We start from the raw sequence: 21,543 nt of genomic DNA, 5'->3' as shown, positions 1-21,543 counted from the left end.
GTACATAAAAAAGTACATAAATGAAATTATAAAGTTTTGAAAGTAGATAACCAAGTTTTAGCTTCTGGCGACAACTCATGAATTTCGGTGAAGCCTCCTTGAAAACTCGTAAGTCGACACTCTTCGACAATATGTTGTACAGATTCTTCCACTTGACCACATTAACAATATGGATTTTCAACAGCATTCCATTTAAATAACATAGAATTACATCTAGCATGACCAGTTCTTAATCTGTTCAATTTCACCCAGACCCATCTTGGCTGATCCATTCCAGGTATTCTTATTGTTGGATCTACTATTAGATCTTTATTGAAAAGTTGAACATTTGACCACATGTTGCGCCACTCATCAAAAACGAAGAAGCTTTCAGTATTTGCCGTTTCAAGCCAGAAGGGTTTTCTAGATTTTAATCGATTTTCGGGGGCAATCAGGTCAGACGATATTGGAAAATCTTGCGGATGTTCTCTATATTTTTTCCATAGTTTCTTTACTAAAAGTTTTCTTCTTAGTAGAGGCGGAGCAATGTTAGACAGTACTGGAAGCCATTCAGTGGGAGTTGATTTTAAWGTGYYAGTTATGACTCGCATGGCAGTGTTTAATTGTGCATCTATTTTGCTTGTATGTGAACTGTTCATCCATACAGCACTACAATATTCTGCCGTTGAGAAAACTAATGCAAGAGCTGTGATACGAAGTGTTTTGGCATTAGCACCCCAAGTCGAACCAGCTAACTTTAGTAAAATGTTATTTCTTGTTTTCAGTTTTTGTCTAATTTTTTCCAGGTGGAACTTGTAGGTAAGGGAACAGTCAAGAGCGAACCAAGGTAGATCGGATGAAAGTTGCATTTAATGAAATGTTTATTTTCTTATCTTTTTGAGAATTTGTCAAATGAAAGCAAGAAACTTCTGTTTTCGATGGGCTTATACACAGACACCACTTCTTGAAGTAATCACATAAAGCGGAAGCATCATGGGAAAGTTGTTTTTCTAGTTGATCAAATTCCTTGTGTTGAAAAGTCAGAGCAATATCGTCACCATACACAAATTTTCTTGAAAGTGTATCAGGGAGATCACTCGTATAAACATTAAAAAGCAATGGAGCTAATACTGCACCCTGAGGAAGACCATTATTAAGAGTTTTTACTTTGCTTGATTTTTCGCCGATAAAAACTCTAAATCTTCTATTTGTTAACATGCTCTCGATAAGACTGACAATCCGTTTGCAAGGTACGATTTTATAAAGTTTGTGTATTAAACCATCCTTCCATACTGTAACATATGCGGCCGTGATATCCAAAAGAACAACACCAGTTTTTAAACGTTTTTCAAAACCAGACCCAATGTGGGTCGTTCAAGCTAAGACTTGGTCCCAGCAACTTCTTTGTGGTCGAAATCCAGCTTGTTCGGGGGGAAGAACATCCTCAATAATAGGAGAAATGCGCTGATAAATCATCCTCTCCAGAATCTTGTAACAAACACTCAACAAAGAAATGGGCCGGTAACTGGACGCTTCCTGTGGAGATTTTCCCTTTTTCAAAATTGCGGTCACCTTGGTCTTTTTAAGCTCCGAAGGCAGACGGGCTGAAATTAAAATATTATTAAAAAAAGAAGTAAGCCAGTTTAGTGCAAAACTTCCGAGATTTTTGATGAATTCTGGGTAGATCCCATCAAAACCAGCTGATTTTTTACACTTCGTTGATGATATGGCTGCTTCTAATTCATCTACGTTGAAACATCTCGATAGTTCTTCTGAAATGTTCGCCTTTCTTTTTTGTTTTTGAACCCTACGTTTCATCTCCTTCCTTTCTTTTCTTTCTAACTTAACATATTTTGAAATCGTTACCAAACGACTAGCTACAGTGTTCGGGTTGATCGCACAATCTGACTTAGGCAGATCAAAGTTCGAAGATCCAAGTTTTTGTAAAAGCTTCCAAGAACTGCGACTGCTAGGTGTGAAATTTAAATCTTCCATTAAGCTGTTCCATTTTTCTTTTTTCGCCTTATTTAACGAATTTATTACGGCATCGGCATTCTCTGGATTAGGACTGGATATATATGAATTGTACAAGCTCGTCGTTTCAACATTCCAACATGGAATATAACTTTTCCTGAACCCTCGAGGGATGAATTTTTTAGCAGCATTTTTGACTACTCCAACAAATCTGCGGTAGTTCACTGCAATTGGGGGAATCCAACGAAGATCACTATCCACTTGTTTGGCAAACTCAGTCCATTTGTCTTTTTGGAAATTCCATCTAGGTTTTGGAAGAGAAGGAAATTGTTTTATTTCGGTGCTAAGTTTAACAATAACCGGACGACGTTGGCTGCGTGGAAAACCAGATAGTACATCTCGTGATGTTTGTAACGGTACTTCGTTATTCATTGTAACAAAACATAAATCAGGATTGTATTCCTTCTTCCATCTGGCCGAATAAAAACTCTTCCTAGTTTTACCGTCAAAAACCAAATGAAGCTTGTTTAGTTCCATCCATGAAACAAGAGCAAGACCATTTTTGTCATTCTCCGCATAACTCCACAAATTGTGATGACAATTGAAATCGCCAAAATCCTTGAAGTCTGATTTAACAAATGTCGCACAACCGTAAGAAGCACTATTGATAAAATCCACCAAGGTGTAGCCAGAGATTTGTCCAAGGGAAAAGAGATCCAAATCCGACGAAGTGTGAGTTTCTTGAAGTACGATGACATCCACATGTTCCTTCAAAGCCATTTTCGACAAGAAATCGCACTTATCTTTAGAAATTCCTTCAATATTTAATTGACAAACTGTCAAATTTTGTTGAATTTTCAAAACTTCAGCAGAACTTCGCAAATTAACAAAACTAAACGATGACCGAGAGGATCTTGAAGATCTGGATCGGTCGTCCAAGTGTCGGTGATTTCTGGGTGGCGAAAAACTACCCATAACGGACCAAAAATCAGAGAAATTCGGTTACCGACATCCGTCAATACATGGCACACTATAATAAAAATAATAATAATAAAAATAGAAGTGGACCAAGATTCGATCCTTGAGGAACACCTGACGTGGGAGAGGTTGATCGAAAACCATTAAAGGTGACATGAAGTTTACGGTTTGTAAGGTAAGACCACATTAGTGACATAAGGTGATTTGAAAAACCGAAAATTTCAAGTTTTTTTAACAAAATGTGTTATGAATTGAAATAAAACACACTGTTTTTCTTCTCAGCGACAACTTATGTGACCTTCTTTGTTCAAACTACGCAAATAGATACAAGCACCGTAAGCCTTATTTGACGCATCTGAGAAACCATGAATTTCAAATTCCACTTGATCCTGATGTATAGGTATAACATGTCGTGCTATACGCAATTTGGCGGACTGTATTATTTTTTACTACTAATAAACAATTTTCTTGCCATGACGACATTGCGTTTTGTGACCACAATCACAATCTCTGACTTCAAACGACATCGGGCGTAATTCAAAATCAAACATTTTCCGCCCACCTTGAAGTCTAAAGGGCTTCAAAATTAAACAAATTCTCTAAACATGTACAAGTAAGTAAACAAGTGCAAATAAATAACAAGTGAATAAAATACTGTCTCCAGTACTACTGAATAACAAATTTTCAATTGTCCATATTGGGTAAAACGCACACTTTCTTCACTGATCTTTTATACAGGCCATTCACGGTTTTCACTAAAATCACCCGCACTACACTATCTTGACCAGCGTAATTTTCAACGATGCGTCCAACTGGCCACTGTAGAGGAGGTTGATTGTCTTCAATCATAAGAACCATAGTTCCAACCTTTATATTGCGATAATTTTCATTCCATTTTGACCGAGTCTGTTGTTGATTCAAGTAGTCCCTATGCCATCTCTTCCAGAAATGTTGCCGAATTCTTTGAATATTTAACCAGCGAGATTTTAATGTTTTGGGAGAATTTGTGAGATCGGGTTCACAGGGTTGTATTAAAATGTCTCCGATTAAACAATGTGATGGGGTCAATGGTATCAAATCAGTTGGTGAGGAAGAGAGAGGTGTTAAGGGTCGTGAATTGAGACATGCTTCTATACCTGTTAGCACAGTGTAATACTCCTCAAAAGTTAAGATCTGTCCTTGAATTGTTCGCTCTAAATGTCTCTTCATACTTTTTACTGCAGCTTCCCAAAGTCCTCCTTGATGAGGCGATTTTGGTGGGATGAAACTCCATTTTATGTTCTGTTTTTCTAAATTTAACGTCAATTCTTCATTAGCTTGGGAAAGAAACTTGTACAAATCTTGAAGTTGATTGTTTGTTCCTATAAAATTAGTACCATTGTCCGAGGTGATCTGATGAGGAATACCTCTTCTAGCTGTAAATCGATGCAAAGCAATAAACGCTTCAATGGATAATTCTGTAACAAGTTCCAAATGGACTGCCTTTGTGGAATGACAACAAAAACGGCAACATAGCTTTTGCTTGTATGGACTCTTCCTCTTCTCTTGCTTTCTTTTATCTGTATGGGTCCCGCATAATCAATTCCACAAACTTCGAAGGGTCTTAATGATGCACAAATTCTAGATTTTGGTAAATTCCCCATAAGATACTTGGCTGGGGTTGGTTTCTGTCTGAAGCATTTTACACAGTTGTGTAATATTCGCTTAGCTTCATTTCTTCCGGTCAATGGCCAGTACTTCAGTCTGATTGTCGCTAAAAGTTGTTCATGTCCGCAATGATAAAGTCGTTCGTGTTCTGATTTTGATCTATTGTAACATTGGAATTGGACAATCTACCGCCCACCGTAATAAAGTTTGATTCATCGATAAATGGTTGCAATTTATAAAGTTTTCTTTTCTTGGACACGCTCTTTTTAGATTTTAAATCACAAAAATCCTGTTTAAGTTCTTCTTGTTGGACGAGAAACAAAATTTGCCAGAGTGCCTTATCTTCTTCTTTAGTCAATGAACCTGTTCGTTTTTCCGCTTTCTTCATATTCGAAATAAATCTGAGACAATAAGTTATGACTCTTTTTAAACGTTGTAATGATGAAAACTTGTTGAGGATCGAATTTGCTGTCAAGTTGGAAACATTTTTTCTAAATTGCAACTACTACTACGTTTACTTCTTATTACAGTTTATAAAACGTAGAACAATAATATTCGAAGCATCTTATACTTGATAACATGCATAATTACAAAAATAGGACCCTGGTTATAATTTTTTTCTTTTACACAACAAAATTGTGACTTGGAAAAAAGTAATAACTTATTGGTTCTTCTAACTTTTGCTTTGCTTATGAATGGGTAAATTGATATTTTTAGAATTAGGTGCTACTGTTTAAATTGAACGTTGATATTACTTCATTTTCTAAATAAAAAAAAGGTAACATTTTGATAATTATTGATTCCAACAATTTTATATAATTCTTCAAAAGATTTTGTATACAGGGGAACGACGGCTAATTGCGAACACCTCAGGAAAAAAATTAATTACTCTGAACCTACTGCCATTAGAGCTAAAGTATTCAACGTAGATCAGAAAAAAAAGCCTAAGGAATTAAACTACAATAAAAGAATCAATTAAGGTTAGTTTAAACAACAGTAAAAAATTAACAAAACAATATATAGTAAATTCGGCATTACCCGAAGGTTGCGGGTAATATCGGACAGCTGATGGGTCATCCAGCGCGAAGAAGATTTAAAAGCCAAATAATTAATTATAACAGTGACAAAATAGATATGAATATTATGTGCACAAATCACAAATATAGTCTGCTGGTTTTCCACTACAGTGCAGAACTTGTGCACCCAATCTCCACAAGAATACAACGAAACCAAATTTCATTTTTTTTCATGTTCTCCTCTGACCACGATCATTTTCCCGTCGTCCTTTGACGTTTGCGAAGCATCTTTAACCAAATATTATGAAAGACTTTCTAAAATATGTCAATTAAAATACATGTCGGGTAAATCTAAACACCGTGTTCGGTATTACCCCATCCGTTTATCGAAATTGTTTTAGATTATAAGCAATAAACAAAGACAAAGATTTCAGTGTTGCCATGTAAAACCATAGACAATTATTAAACAATTATAACAGTTTCGAACTTTTTGCAAAATGTTATCTTGTATTGTTTGCTTACCTTAAAATAATGCAATCGTAAATAATAAGACAATACGTAAAAATTAAAATGTCGTCATAACTTTTACAAAACAGGGGCTAAGTTCATAATGGTTAAATTGCGACACTTGTCGTGCAGTTTACTTTTATTCTAGAATGTTGTTGGCAGCCAAAAAAGGCCAGTATCAGTTGAAAATGGGTGTTCGGTATTGCCCGCTGTTCGTGATTACCCGTCGTTCCCCTAAAGGAATACATTATTATAACCAAATTAATGAAAAATTAATAGCCCTGTAAGGATATTTAATTTTAACACAAAATCAAAAACAAACGACAAATTTTATTTACATTTGGGGAAAGAGAGTAGTATAGCCATGTATGTTCTGGACCACAAAATTAGGCACGGGGCGGAGCCAAATTGTGGTGGGGGTATGACGGAGGCCGGATATGGGCGGGGCTTCAAATGTGTTTCGACCAATGAGAAGCCTCGGCGTGTGTGGTGGGGGTAAAAATGGCGACGTTTCAGCGTTGTTTTTTGCTCTGCGCAAGCGCGAGAATTTGTAAGGCTCGTTTAGCCACACCTCTCGACCAATGAGAATGCTTTAAATTTTGTTAGGCACGATGTGGGCGTGCAAGTCCCCACCTGTCGACCAATGAGATTTCTCGAAAATTTTGTTAGGCACGCTAGAGGAAGGGGGAGGGGGAGCTGCATGTTACAATATGGCTGCCGACCAATGAGATTGCTCGAAATTTTGTTAGACGCACGCAGCACTGTGATCATGTTTTGCAGGAAGTGATACAGGTGGGATAGAACCAATGAGAGTGTTTTTTTTTGTTTTTTTTTATTTTTTTTATTTTTTTATGTAATACATAGTATTAATTAATTAAGATTTATTTACACTGTATACCACACCTATATGTATTCGGACCAATAAACAATTTTTTTAAAGTGTCTACATCAGTTTGTTTTAAGCATTCTTGAAAGATGCATGTGAACGAATTTTTGCATCTCTATGGAGATGTAATCTTGCTCACTGTGATGAATTCGTTCGATTTCAACAGATGTTGCAACAGGTTGACTGTAGAAAGGAAAAATTGACATCTTTTGGCTTACATTACGTTGGATATCCATGGTCGAAAGATGATGAAGAAGTTGAAGATGGTCCGGATACTTGTGTCTGTTCGCTTATTGCTTTATCTGAGGACAAAATTAAAAAAATAATTAAATTGTATTTAAGAATGTTTAATTTTAATAAAAATAATGTATGTGTTACTAATAAATAAAATATTTAAAAAAAAATTGACTGTGTTTGTATTTGAAAATTTTGGAATTCTTACAGTGTATTGGTATTTTTTTGGGTGTAATACGTGGTGGCGTCTTCTTCCTCCAAGTCGGACTCCTCGGTGTTCTGAGTGGAGGTCGAGGTGCCAATTTCTATTTCGGAAGCGACTTCAATTAAATCGGTTGATTTCGGAACTTCGATGTCCGCCGATGATTTCAAAATTAGTTTATAGGATTTACCTTCTAAACCCTTGTTAACCAAGAAATAATTTGCCCCATTAAAATCTTGCAATTGGCGATCGGTGAAAGCATTGTACCTCTCAGGTAGGTACAATTTACTGACTCCAATCAACTAGAGAAGCTAAGATTTGTAATTTTTGCTTTACAGACAAACAAAACAGACAAGACAGACCAAGATGCAAGTCAATTTAATCATTGTAATCTTACTAGTGTACAAGTACACTTAAATTCTGAAACCTATCCATCTGAAAAATTCTATTCATCATTTGAGGAAGATCGTTTTGCACTCGTATACGAAATGTATGCAAGATTTCAAGAATCATATTATGGTTTCAAATCATCTCCGCTACTTGATGTAAATAAATTCAAATCTGTTGCTCCTATTGCGGTTATTGATTGCTCGCATCAAAACGAAGTAATTAAAAATGGACCTGTGGATGTTATGATCGAATTCGAAACCAGCGCCGGTGGTATCACTAATAATACTTCAGCATTCTTTCTACTATTACATGACAGAATAATTGAATATAATCCATTAAGTGGCGACACCAGAAAACTAGTATAAAAAATAGTTAAGTTAGAATGTAGTGTAGAAGTGTAGGAAATCCATGAAGAAATTAAATAAAACAAATATACCTATAATATTTTTTAATTCTTTTTTATTTTATACCTATTACATTTTCATTAAATCAATGTTATAATGTCCTCAAGCATAGACAGATTGGTTGTTTGAAGTAAGAAAAGGAAATGAGATAAAATATCAACTGTAAAACATTTATTTCGGTAAATTCTGAATTACATATTTATAAATAAATTGTACATTAGACTACAAATACAATTGCAACTGTGGACAAAAGTTTGTTTTTTCCAAATTGATGATTCTAGGATAGTAGTCTTTCGAATCGAAAAATTCTCTTAAAAAAATCTCTTTAATGTGGCCTTTTACATAAATGATATCAACAATCTCATCAATAACATGTTCTTCTAATATGTTACAGATATTTTCATAATCGATATTTCCACTGTTGTAACGTAACAGATGATGATTCAATTCTATATATTTCACTTGTTTTTTCACATCTGCACTTAGTTCACGAAACGGTGTTGGTGAAGATAACTCAATGGGTGGAAATAGTCTGCTTTTAAAACAGAACTATTACCAGAATAATTTAGAATTATTGACATGGCAAAGGGTGGAATGAAACTAAGTCTAAACATTAAAATATAGTTTATWTATAGACATTTTTCAAATAAATATTGTAAACATAAATGACCACAATGTATTGAATTGAATTTTTGAAATCTATGATAGTTGTATTTTGATTGGTTAATAATAAATTATTTATTCAAATCAAGATTACATAGAAGTTCTAATAAATCAATCTGAATAATCAGGATTAAACTGTACGACATTAAAATAAATCTTTCCACACTTTTCACATGGTTTACCAAAATTTTCTATTAAAAAAACTAATTCAGTCTCATCACAAACTGTATCAATCTTGAAACTGGTTTTTAGTCGTATTGGGGTTTCGCACTCTTCATTCTCTTGATTAATACAAGAAGGATTATAGGATAGACGAGTTAATGTTTCAATTTCGTAGCACTCTTCACAATAATTATATTTATAAATAAATATTATAAATTGTCCATCGAAATCAAGATTGCCCAACTGGTTGTTGTAAACAGTTTCCATAAAAACACTTTTACCAGAAACAGTGAAACGAAAATAACGCATTTTTAATACAAAAAAAGTCGACTGCTCGCTTAAGAATTAGATTTTAAACTAACAATATTTTTTTTTGCAATTGTCCAGCACCCTCCACCACCAAAGTGTCATGCTGCGTAAGCGATTTGAGCCATATTTTAAATAAATAAAATAAATAAATAACTTTTAAATAAATATAGCAAGAATTGCTTTAGTCGAATATAGTTGTTTTCCTTATTTCTAAGTATGTTGTTGGTATAACCAACTTTTCTACTTCGAAACAAACTCCAGCAACATGGATGAAAGTGGTATGTCATATATTTTTTGTTTCAATTGTGCTTGTGGTGGCACAAGTTGTGAGTTGCGGGGAGAATTGAGATGACGAAGATTTTCGTCTTGGAACTGTACAAAACATTGTAAAAAAATGAAAAAATAATGGTTTTAATCTTTTATTTTTTTCTTTTAATTTTATTGCGGTTGCAATAATGACCGCTCGCTTAGCAATTTAATTTTAAATTAACAACATTTTTTCAATTTTCTATCTTCCCGCCACGATCACAGTGCAGTGCTGCGTGCGTCTAACAAAATTTCGAACAATCTCATTGGTCGGCAGCCATATTGTAACATGCCGCTCCCCCTCCCCCTTCCTCTAGCGTGCCTAACAAAATTTTAGAGAAATCTCATTGGTCGACAGGTGGGGACTTGCACGCCCACATCGTGCCTAACAAAATTGGCCTAATAACATTGGTCGAGAGGTGTGGCTAAACGAGCCTTACAAATTCTCGCGCTTGCGCTGATTGGCTCCCCACCAACGAAAATTAACACAAAAGGTCGCCATTTTTACCCCCACCACACACGCCGAGGCTTCTCATTGGTCGAAACACATTGGAATATGGTATTTGTTTGTATTAGAACTTGACATGCACTTGACTTAAGAGCTGATGAGATCTGAGCTTCATAACCTTAAAAATGTTGAAAATGCTTATATAGAAATTCGAATTGTGTTTTTATCAGAATAGGCTTAGGGGCGGAGATGTAAAATAAAAATACATTGTTCCGTTTTGTTTCAAAACTGCAGAAGCGGTTCATAACAAATTAAAGAAAATTATAGAATACATGTTGTAGGCATCACTATCCTTGATTTGATCTGTTAAGACAAATACCCCAATGTCAGTATTTTTAACAAGTGCACCCTTTTTACCGACAAAACAAATATTTTCATATAGGCTATCGACTAGTTCATAATTATATAATTTCGCATAATAAGGTCGGCATAGTGAATTATATAAAGTTATGGTGCGTTCTTTTCCATCAATTCAAAATTGTTTTTAATATAGGGATGTTTTTTATTTGTGTAGCATAATACTCTAAGGTTGTAGCTGCTTTGCTTTGAAAGCATCAGCGAAACAAGTTATCTTCCCGTTACCTTCAATTTCCATTCCTAAAATATATGTACATTTGAAGTAGTATAACAAACATTTTCACAAATTATCACTTACTCCTGTTGCTTTATCTTCTTGTTCGTCGTCTTCTGTTTTTATTATTTACTCCTGAATATTAGCATTCAAAAGTTCATCAGCAGATACATCATCAGTTACTACAAGCACTTCATCTATATTAATGTACTTTTGTAGTGTTACATGATTTTTATTCATTTCATCCATTAAAGTTTGGAGGGCTGTTATTTCAGGTAGTAAATTTGGTTCTTCAGGTGCTACCGTTTGCTCATTTTCGAAAAGAAAACCCCTCTTTTTAAAACAATTCTGCACACAGTTGGTGGTTATATCTTTTTGTATCAGATATCTAACGCACAGCGTCTAAAACCAAAATTTTGGTTGATAACTCTGTCACGGAAATGCAGTTTTCCATATTACCACAAATTGACTGCAAGCCATGTTTTCTGTACTACACATTCAAATTTTGAATTATTTCTTGGGCTTGGTTGTGTTAAACTGGTGGTATTTGGTGGAAAAAACATAACTTAATGTTTGATAGATGAATGCATCCCGCATTTTCTAAAAATAGAAGGATATGTCTATTTTGACTTTTTTATTTTTCTATTTAAAGATTGAAGCCATTTATCTATTAGTCATCTAGGCTTTCTTGTTCGCACGCCAAACAACTGGAAGTTCGTGTATGTTCAAATTTTTGTAACAGCGAGGTTTCAGGCTTTTTCAATGACTAATGATTTTTCCATTGATCCATTAGAAAAACCACATACAAGAACTGAGCCTTTCTTTGGGTTGTTGTTTTCCACTGATACATTTGTTCTTTTTCAAAGTCATGGTTTCACTTGGAAGGGCACGAAAAAATAAGCTGGTTTCAACAGCATTAGCTATGTTCTTTGTTTCATAATCTTAAATTATTTCTACCAATTTTTGCTTCCAGTTTTCGACGATTGTCAAGTCCACATCTTTAGCTTCTCCACAAGTTTGCTTGACTCTGATTTTATGTCTAGTCCTAAAACTTTCTAGCCATCCATTAGAAGCTTTAAATGAATCTATTTTTAGTCGTTGAGCAATCATTTTGGCCTTTTCTTTTAAAATAGGGCCTGATATTGGCAAATCTTGCATTTAAAAACCACTCGTACACAATTATGTTGATTTTCTTGTTGCCGGTTTTTCATAATTTACGTTTAGATTTTTGATGACGCTTCCCCGTCAGCCATTCCTCTTTTAGTTTGTCTTAATTTTTCAAAATTTGATACACACATTTTCTTACACTTAAATTTGATGCAAAGTTTTTTAACAAATGATGCTGTTCTTTATCATTTATGAGATCAATTGTTGATTTCAATGTGAAAGTGTTTATTTTCTTTTCCATTCTTTTGATACGTTTCCGCAATTTTAACCCAATTGGAACTTTCACACTAACTACAGATAACACACAACACAATGTTACCTACATGGAAAAGCTGTGTTAATACAATTACATACGTCTTGTTTTGACTAGATAAAAATAGAATTCGCTGAAGAGATACAGAATAACCAATCAGGCGAAACATAAGACATCACATGATACTACTACGTTGATATCGCTTCCGTTTTATACAAGTTCTCTGGCCTCTGAGGGACCAAAACTGCTTTCCGTTTTTGCGTTATTAAGTTTCCGTCCTATACGAATTAAATTGTATGTGTTTAATCTATTTTATTCTTCGACACTGTCAAAATTTACGGTTTTTCTCCCGTGTAAGAAAGTTTTGACGACTGTTTGGCATTTCTTAATACAAAACGTCAAATTATTTTTAACAGATTTAAAGCAAGTTTAAGCCTTGTTGACTCTAATTCGAAGAATAAAATGTTGTATTCCACTCGTTTGAGTGTAAATCGGACCCTTTATTCCACCTCGTGGATGGTAAACCACTCGTTACACTCGTGGTTTAAAAATCCACTCCGTCAAATAAAGAGTCCGATTTACACTCACACTCGTCGAATAAATAACTATTAAATCGGTACTATGACAAAATTCCGTTACAGACAGGTTTCCTTATTGAGGTTTCCGCCTTAAACAGGTTTGACTGTAGCACGTAAATAAGCTACTTCGCCTATAGATATATTAAAGCACATTATAAGATTACCAATTTGCCTTAGAAGCAATCCCATTTTCCAAACTGGATTTGACATGTCTATTGTATTGTAAACTGCAATTGGAAAAATCTGTAGTAATCTCAAATTCTCAGACGCACTTCCGAATAATTTGTTTAGCTTTTATTTAAAATTGAAACTTTTTTCTTTTCACTTTCAAATCGAATACACTAGTAAATTCTTTTTTCCACTACTAGCTGTGAAGTTGACAATTATTGCGTCTCCTAGCCAACTGAGAAGTTGAATTTCTCTATTAGTGCTTAATATTTTTTTCAATTATTAACCTAGGTTAATAATGAACAAATTCAAATGTTTTGAGAATCCAGGGATAGTTGTTTAACAAAAACTTGTGCAGCGTAATTTTGTATACCCAGGAGATTGTCTTTAACGTATTTGTTGCTTGAAATTACCTAACACGATAAAATTATTTGAATAAAAATGCCATTAGTTTAAAATTCGCGCTCAACCAATAAATGACAGATGAGTGATGACATCCCGTAACTACAACATGGCGGAATGCGAGGAGCCAGAGCTTGGTTATGGTAGAAGACTATCGAAACAACAGAACTTTATTTAAACAAGTATTAATACAATGAACATAAATTATTGTTTCCGAAAGTTAGAATTAATTGTGCATTTGTGGCAAATCATAGTGATTGTTGCACCCGATGTGTTAGAGCTGTTGTTGGTAAATTGATAACCGTATTATGTAGAGTACTGGTTTCATTGATGTTATTAGCTGAAGATGAGGTTGATGGAAATGCAGCCGATGAAGGTGAACGCTGTGACTCGACTGTTAAAGCCACAAAAGTTGAAGATGTAGAAGGCCCTTGGAGCATATCTTCGATTGACCTTTTGAGTACTAGTGACTCCTCAATGTAACCTTCTGCTACCGTTGCAGATTTCCAACCCCCATGTTGTTTTAGTTGTAGTGTGTTACCGCCACTAGCCGCTAAAGTAGTGGCAGAAGTTCTTCGAAAGCTATGACCAGTGAAGTAGTTCGTCGTTTAACTGCTCTGCAGCTTCCCGCATTTCAGGCAGTGTATAATTAATTTAAACATATTAACCATATTAAAAAAAACACTCAAACACGACAATTACAAACGTATGAAAATAAGTCTTATTAGTGGAAATGTCAATTTGCATCAGACTACTTGATTTTTTGTTTTGTTAGTGGAAAGGCGAATTTGCATTCTTGTGCTACTTGATTTTTACAAGAAATTTTTTTTTTTTATCTTTTGCCTTAAATTTCGCTAGTAGTGGAAAAAATAGTATATACAGCACGGTGGCGAAGACATTTATAGGCCTCGCACCTTATTCCGCTCGGGGCGATGCCCCTTGTGTAATAATCTTGGTGCTCGGTCAATAATAATAGTCTTCGCCACCTTGGTGTATAATGTACTATTGTATTTCTACATATGAAGCCTAAGGTTTTTAAAGCAGCACCTGTCACCTAAATAATATGGGGGGTAAAGGTCAAACAACTATCCATAACTACGCCTAAATCTGTAATTTGATCGCAACTTTCAAGCACAACTCCATTTATATTATAATAAAAATTTACTAAATTATATTTTCTTGCAAAGGTAATTTTTTTACATTTTTTAATATTTAGTTCTAGTTGATTATATTGACACCATGAATTTAATGTATCAATGCTATTTTGCAATTCAAGACAGTTTTCATAAGATCTTATAATGTGTGCAATTTTTAAATCATCAGCATATATAAATGCCCTGCAGCCAATATCATTAACTACATCATTATAAAAAATTAGAAAGAGCAACGGCCCTAAGTTGGAGCCCTGGGTGACTCCACTAGAGGCATCATACACGTGAGACTTAAATCCACAGTACTCAACAAATTGCACCCTACCAATTAACAAAGATTTTATTAGCAACAATAATTTATTGAGTATTCCGAACGACTTTAGTTTATTTAATAAGATACAATGGTCAACACGATCAGAGGCTTTAGACAAGTCTGTATAAATGACATCAACTTGAAGACTTTGTCTAAAGCATCTGAAATGAAATGAGTAAACTCAACCAAATTTGTGGCTGTTGACCGTCCTTTTACAAAACCATGCTGTTGTGGCACTATTCTACTACTTACATGTGAATAAATAACTTCCGAAATAATGCTTTCAAATAATTTCGCAAAGTTACATAATAGCGCAATGGGTCTATAATTTTGTATGTTAGATTTATCGCCGGATTTAAATACAGGAATAATTCGACACATTTTCCACATTGATGGATAAACAGACGTAGATAGCAATAAATTAACTAAATGACATAGTGGAATTAAAAAACAACGGATACAATCAGCAACAAGAAATGCAGGTTTATTGTCAGGTCCACAAACGCAGTTAGACTTAATTTTTTTCACAGCTTTCATGATATCACAGGCATCGAGAGTGAAAGAGTGGAGAGCTTGGAAGTTATCACAGATATTTTTATCACTTAGAGATGCACAGTTTTTTTATCACAAAATTCACAGGTATTTTTATTATCACAGCACTGGTTATCACAGACATCATGGGCTTGATCAGTCCTGAATACACTTTCGAAATGATGTGCAAACGCATTGACAATATCTTGTTGATTATTTAGCAGATTGTTTTCATAAACCATGGAACCTGGAACACTGGTTGCTGTTTTCTTTTGATTAAGCGGGGCACCCTTGCAGGATTAGGTTTGCCAATACGTGTAGTGGACACAATTACCGAAGCATCATTGCTTGGTAATAACGGCGCAAGCAAGTTTTTCACCGCAGTGTAGTCGGCTTCTCTGTCTTCAGCATTATTGTCTGCTTCCGGAAGTCCTCTAATAACAGCATTTTTCTCTCTTCTGATCCGCTCGGTCGCTTCATTAATAATTACAAAACTATAACAAACATTCACAGAGCATGAACTCATCCAGGCTGTAAAAAGCTTTTTGCAAAAGAAAAGCTTTAATTTTTGTCGAAAAAAGTTTTGGGGGTAAAGCAATTACATCAGGTGATAATTTATTATGTAGAAGATAATAGTGCTTCAGTCTAAGTTTGTCTTCCAATTTTATTCGGGCTTCCACGCATTCTTCTATTAAGTACTTTAAATTGGCCACTTGCTGAATAGATATTTCGAATGCAAGCAGAAGTATAGTGATGTTTTTTAAGCACAGTATAGCTTTCCAAACTTACGCAATTTCTTGAATTTCTTGAACAAGGAGGAAGACCTGGGTTGCATACATGAAAGCTTTCCAAAGTATTTAAAACCGAAATACTTTTAACACCCCGGTATGGAGCATTAAGAACCGAAGACATGTTACTGTCAAAATCATAATAATAAAGTTCTACGTTTCGACGTAAATCAAGTTTAGTAAAGTCTTCATTGGTAATTGCTTTATTAACATAGCAATATCTAGAGAAGAGTCCCTTAAAGTTTTCAGCGGCTATCGGCACTTACATAACGTCTCCTAACACAAAGAAAATGTGTCATAAGTATCAAGTTCTCCACGTGCTTCAGCGCGCTGGTAAGAGCACCAGGAATCTTTGCCTTTTGGACACATACTGTGATTTGAATTGTTATCGGTTGAGCCGTAGTGATAAAATGTCGCCATGATTGCAGATTTCGACAGAATCACAGTGCCGACGTATTGATAAACCATAATAGACACTTAATTTGTCAATTATTATTCCTGTAAGTTTACCTCTACCGCCAAGACCTTTATTTTTATTTTTTAATGTTCGTAATCGAGTCCCCATTCGTTTCTGAACATGTCCTATACACTCCTTATTTACGGATGTATTAACATAAAGATCTGCTTTTACAATCCCTGAATAAGTTTTTGAATCTCCAATATAGTTTACATATTTAACGCCATATTTAGTTTCAGACTGAAACAATTCGACCATTGAATCTACTTCCATCTTCCCAGATGACCCTTCATGATTAGCGGTACACTCTTTTTCGTGCGTTTCATGCCACTCCTCGTATTCGGCTGTATTTATTTTGTTCTTCCAATATTCACATTGTTTACAATAAGCACTTTTAATATTTAAATCCACAATTGTACCAGTAAAATAACCAATTATAGAAGAAACCTCAAATGAAGTTCCATCCCCAGAAACAGTCAACTCATTTCTATCTTTATCTTCACTTGTTGACGTTATTTGCTTTTCTTCGTTCACAGCTTTCTTCAACAAAGGTTCTGCGACAGCTTTACTACAATCTAATATTTGCTTCAATAATATTGTGTAAGTGTTTTTATCTAAAAATGGCGGCATGTCCATTAGACCACAAAACTTTCGTATTCCTATTCCTAGTATTCTCATTACTAATATACAACGTCTATTTATTTCATACGAATGTCCAATGAAAGAACAGGAAGGAATGTATTCATTTACACAGTTATCACACGAAACTACAATTTTAAATCCCACGTGTGCTTGCTGTTTCAAATTTAACATTTCCACTACACTTTTTACACTTAACAAGACTCGAAATAGCATTAAATACCATTATAAAGTTAATAATTCTAAATTCAGTACTACTATCTTCGGGTACATCGTCTTCAGTGCTCCGTTTCAATTTTTTAGATGACGTACTGCTAATACTTTCATTACGTTCCGCTGTTTTCGGTTTGAAAACATTTTTTCTTCTAACGGGATACGATTTACGAAAATTCTTAGATCTCCGAAGTTCTCTTGAACCTTTGCAGAATCACGTCCCATGATAAAATACTCCAAATATTTTTTTTAACGCTCAACTATTGACTGCATACTGTTACTACTACTGCTACTACTACTGCTACTTACTGCTACTACTGCAACTACTACAGGCATCCTGCCGACAAACGAATAACTTTCAAAACATTACAACCTAAAATTTGAAAATGTAAATGTATGTATGTATGAGTGTATATTTTAGTTTGTTTAGAGTTTATATTGTAGTGTATATTGTATGTATTAGTGTATATTCAATACAAAAGAATGTATGACAATAGATCCCCAGAAATCGGTTATTTACAGCTGCCGCCAGCTACCTCCTCTCGAGTGTCAGAAAGCCCGTCGTTCATTGTGGAATAACTTGAAAACTATTCGTCGGATTGTATTGAAATTTTCAGAGAATATTTTCAGGATATTATACTTAGAGAAAATGCAAAAAACAGAAAATCGATTTTTTTTAAATTCTGACTGTCCCTAACCCCTTAACGTACAAGTCCCAATCCATCTGATCCGTTGAAGTAAACACTGCCAGCATCCCTGCCAAAGTTTTATTGTATTTTTCTACCAGACCGTTTGTTTGTGGGTGGTATGCCGTTGTGTATAAATCCTCCGCAACTCCCATTAGCTTTAATAATTCTGTGACCATCTGACTTCGAAACACCGTCGTCCCACGGTCACTTAAAAAGACACGGGGTGCTCCAAATACCGTTATTACGTTTTCGAAAATAAATTTTGCAACGCCCTTCGCTGTGCCGTCCTTCAATGCCCGTTATTGCGTAACGAGAGACGTATTCGATTGGTCCCATGAGGTCTACTAATACCTTAGACCTTAGACCTGCTATGGGCTGTAGCAAACCTGCCGGTTTTTTAAATCTTCTCAAATTTTTCGACATCTCTCTGCACTCTTTGATTTTATGGAATGTTTTAGGTGTTCCCAAATGTCCGCTCAACGGGTCACTATGATGGTTGTACAAGATTTCTCCAATTAGGGACTTTGGAATCACCAGTAAATACTGCAATCCTGTCGTTGCAGCGTTCTTCTTGTACAATACTCCATCCTTCAAAGTAAAATTTTTTGCTCTTCTTATCGCAATGGGTAATTCGCATTCGTCTAGATCCTCGATGCATTTTCAATTTCTCACCACTCCTCGTTCTTGAGCTGACTTTCTCTTATTTCCACATTTGTCGCAAGATAAGTTCGAATTTCATCTGCTTCCTCCTCATCTTGTGTGTTTCCAGTCAGAATTAGATTCCTAGACAGACAATCAGCATCCCTATGTAGCATGCCACTCGGTGAACGACCGTGTAATCAAATTCGCTCAGTTTTATTGCCCATCTTGATAGCTTTCCTGTTGGGTCCTTAATAGTTTTTAGACACTTAATCGCGTTGTGATCGGTCACGATTTTTACATGTCGCCCGTACACTAAATGTCTTAAGTATGTCAACGACCATACACAACCCAAGCACTCTAATTCTGTGATCCCCAAGTTACGTTCGTTTTTTGTGACGCTTCTGCTGATGTACAGTCGAACAAAGTGAAAATGACGCTTCAATAAACCAGCCCCTGCTGTTGATGCCGACCCTTCTAACCGCAAGCAGACAGGATCGTAAATTATCGGTTTGCAAACTTGACGCAGTTTCAAGATAAATTCCTTTAGGAGCTCAAATCGCGCTTCAAATTTTTATGGTGACTCACCCATTTGCTTGCCTCGTTTACTTCTGGCCGAAAATTTGGTAAATCAATCTGCTCACTTGTTTTTCGCGACTGCGACACCTTGGATAACTCTCACAGCATCGTCTGCGTTGGGTTTGTGACACTTCCAGCATCAAAAGTTGAGTTTTCAACCGTTGCCGTTGTAGCCGTTGGTTTTGTGGCACCCTCCAGCATCCAAACTTGCATTTTCAACCGTTGCCGTTGGATTTTCGTCGCCTTCCATCTCGTCTTCAATTGTCTCACAGGGCTTTGAACACGAATCCCACTTCTAATATTATAAATTAAGCAACGGAACTCAAAAACACTGCACGTTTATTACTCAAACTAATTACAGAAAATTATCAATAAATCATAGCGGCAACTTGCTCAAGCGTCTCGTGAATAATAAGCAGTCACGATTCGACCGGCAGCGGCTATCGGCACTTACATAACGTCCCTTAACACAAAGAAAATGTGTCATATCACAAAAAACACATCACCTGACAATTGTAATCGCTTCTAGAATTTTCGAACAATTATTCAATAATTGTGGATCACCCAATCCTACCATAAATAATAACAAATCTTATTAATAATAAACAAAAGAACAAATAAACCCTCAACAACTAAAAATAAATAAAAAAAACAATTTCCCAATTCTGACATTATTTTATTAATATCTGAAATACTGTCAACGATTGCTTGTAACACGTTTTTTTGTGTCTAAAGTGCCGTCTAAAAATAAATGTTTTGCAACGCCTACACAAAAAAAAAAAACGGTTTTTTTTTCGAAGGCACGATAGGAAGTAAATTATAGAAGCTTATACCTGTATTTTCAGATTTCTTTAGTCTTACTTTTGGTATGACAAGATCTTGATTGTGGCGTGTGTAATGTGTGTGCACATCGGAAAGTTCCACATGTGTAGATATGCTTTAGTCTATACGCTGTTGTGACACTTGAGACTTGTCTTTAATCTGCGATGAAACTTTTCTACAAGACCATGTGCTGGTGAATGAAAAGCTGTGGTTTTCATATGAGTTATGTTTACTTATGTGAGTCATTGTTTCTTGAAGATATTTGAAGAAAGCTGATGTAAACTGAGTTCTTCTGTCAGATGTGACTTTGCTTGGAACACCAAAGCGAGATATCCAATTGTTGGCGAATTTCATGACATATGTTTCAGCAGTGATATTCCTGATTGGAATTGCTTCGGGCCATCTGGTAAATTTGTCCATTATTGTCAGTAGATACTTATAACCCTCTGAAGGAGGTAATGGTCCTACTATATCAATATGGATATGATAAAACCCAGCGTTAGGATCTTGGAAAGTTCCAATTGGAGATTGAGTGCGTTTGTTAATCTTAGCTCTTTGACATGCTAAACATGTTTTTACCCACTATGCTTTATCTCTTTTCATATTAGACCAAAAATATCGTGAAGTTTCGCCAATCAAGATAATTTAACCCAATTTTGGAAAAACATTTGGTCTGAAAAAAAGATATTAACATGCCATCATCTTCGTTAAATCTTAATAAAACAGAAGTTTCAATAAAAAATGACATGCCATCTCTTCAGATTACAAATGAAATTTTAATAAAAATGATAAATAAATCACATAATTGGAGATCTCCAGGAATTGACAAAATTCACAATTTTTGGTTAAAAAGTTTATTTGTGTACATTCATTACTTTTGTGGCATTTTAATAATTTTATTTATAAATCCACAACATTTTCCAGAATTTTTAACTCATGGGATCACTTATTTAAAACCAAAAGATTCAGACACCAAAAATCCATCTAAATATACACCCATTACGTGTCTTTCAATAATTTATAAGATAATGACATCTTGCATATCTGAACTAATCTATAATCACTGTCTAGAAAACATTATTACTGAGGAACAAAAAGAATGTATTAAAGGATCATTTGGATGTAAGGAACAACTTATTATAGACACTATGGTAATGGAACAAGCAAGAAAACATAATAGAAATATCTATGCTGCTTTTATAGATTATAAAAAAGCTTACAATTCTGTTCCTCACTCTTGGTTAACTGAAATTTTAAGAATATACAAAATACATCCAAACTTAATTTCATTCTTAAATTATATTATGAATTTTTGGAAAACCACATTAATTTTAACATTTGAAAACAATAGTTTAAAAACAGATCCCATTCAAAAGGGGCATTTTTTCAAGGTGATTCACTTAGTCCTTTGTGGCTTT

The 21,543-nt window shown here is 34.9% G+C and overlaps 1 protein-coding gene across 1 annotated transcript; it reads right to left on the bottom strand.

Annotated features, from left to right (window-relative positions):
- Window positions 1–3,615: 3,615 nt before the first annotated feature.
- On the bottom strand, window positions 3,616–4,140 carry LOC123010131. The gene has a single exon (XM_044406834.1). It carries the CDS (start codon window positions 4,138–4,140, stop codon window positions 3,616–3,618), a length of 525 nt encoding a protein of 174 aa, XP_044262769.1.
- Window positions 4,141–21,543: the final 17,403 nt, after the last annotated feature.

This window comes from Tribolium madens, unplaced genomic scaffold, assembly GCF_015345945.1.
Source record: "Tribolium madens isolate multiple individuals breed KSU strain unplaced genomic scaffold, Tmad_KSU_1.1 Scaffold_7;HRSCAF=85;Tcas5.2_LG10, whole genome shotgun sequence".
Lineage (NCBI taxonomy): Eukaryota > Metazoa > Arthropoda > Insecta > Coleoptera > Tenebrionidae > Tribolium > Tribolium madens.
The sequence above is the reverse complement of the archived record's forward strand: the minus strand, read 5'-3'. Positions and strand labels throughout refer to the sequence as shown.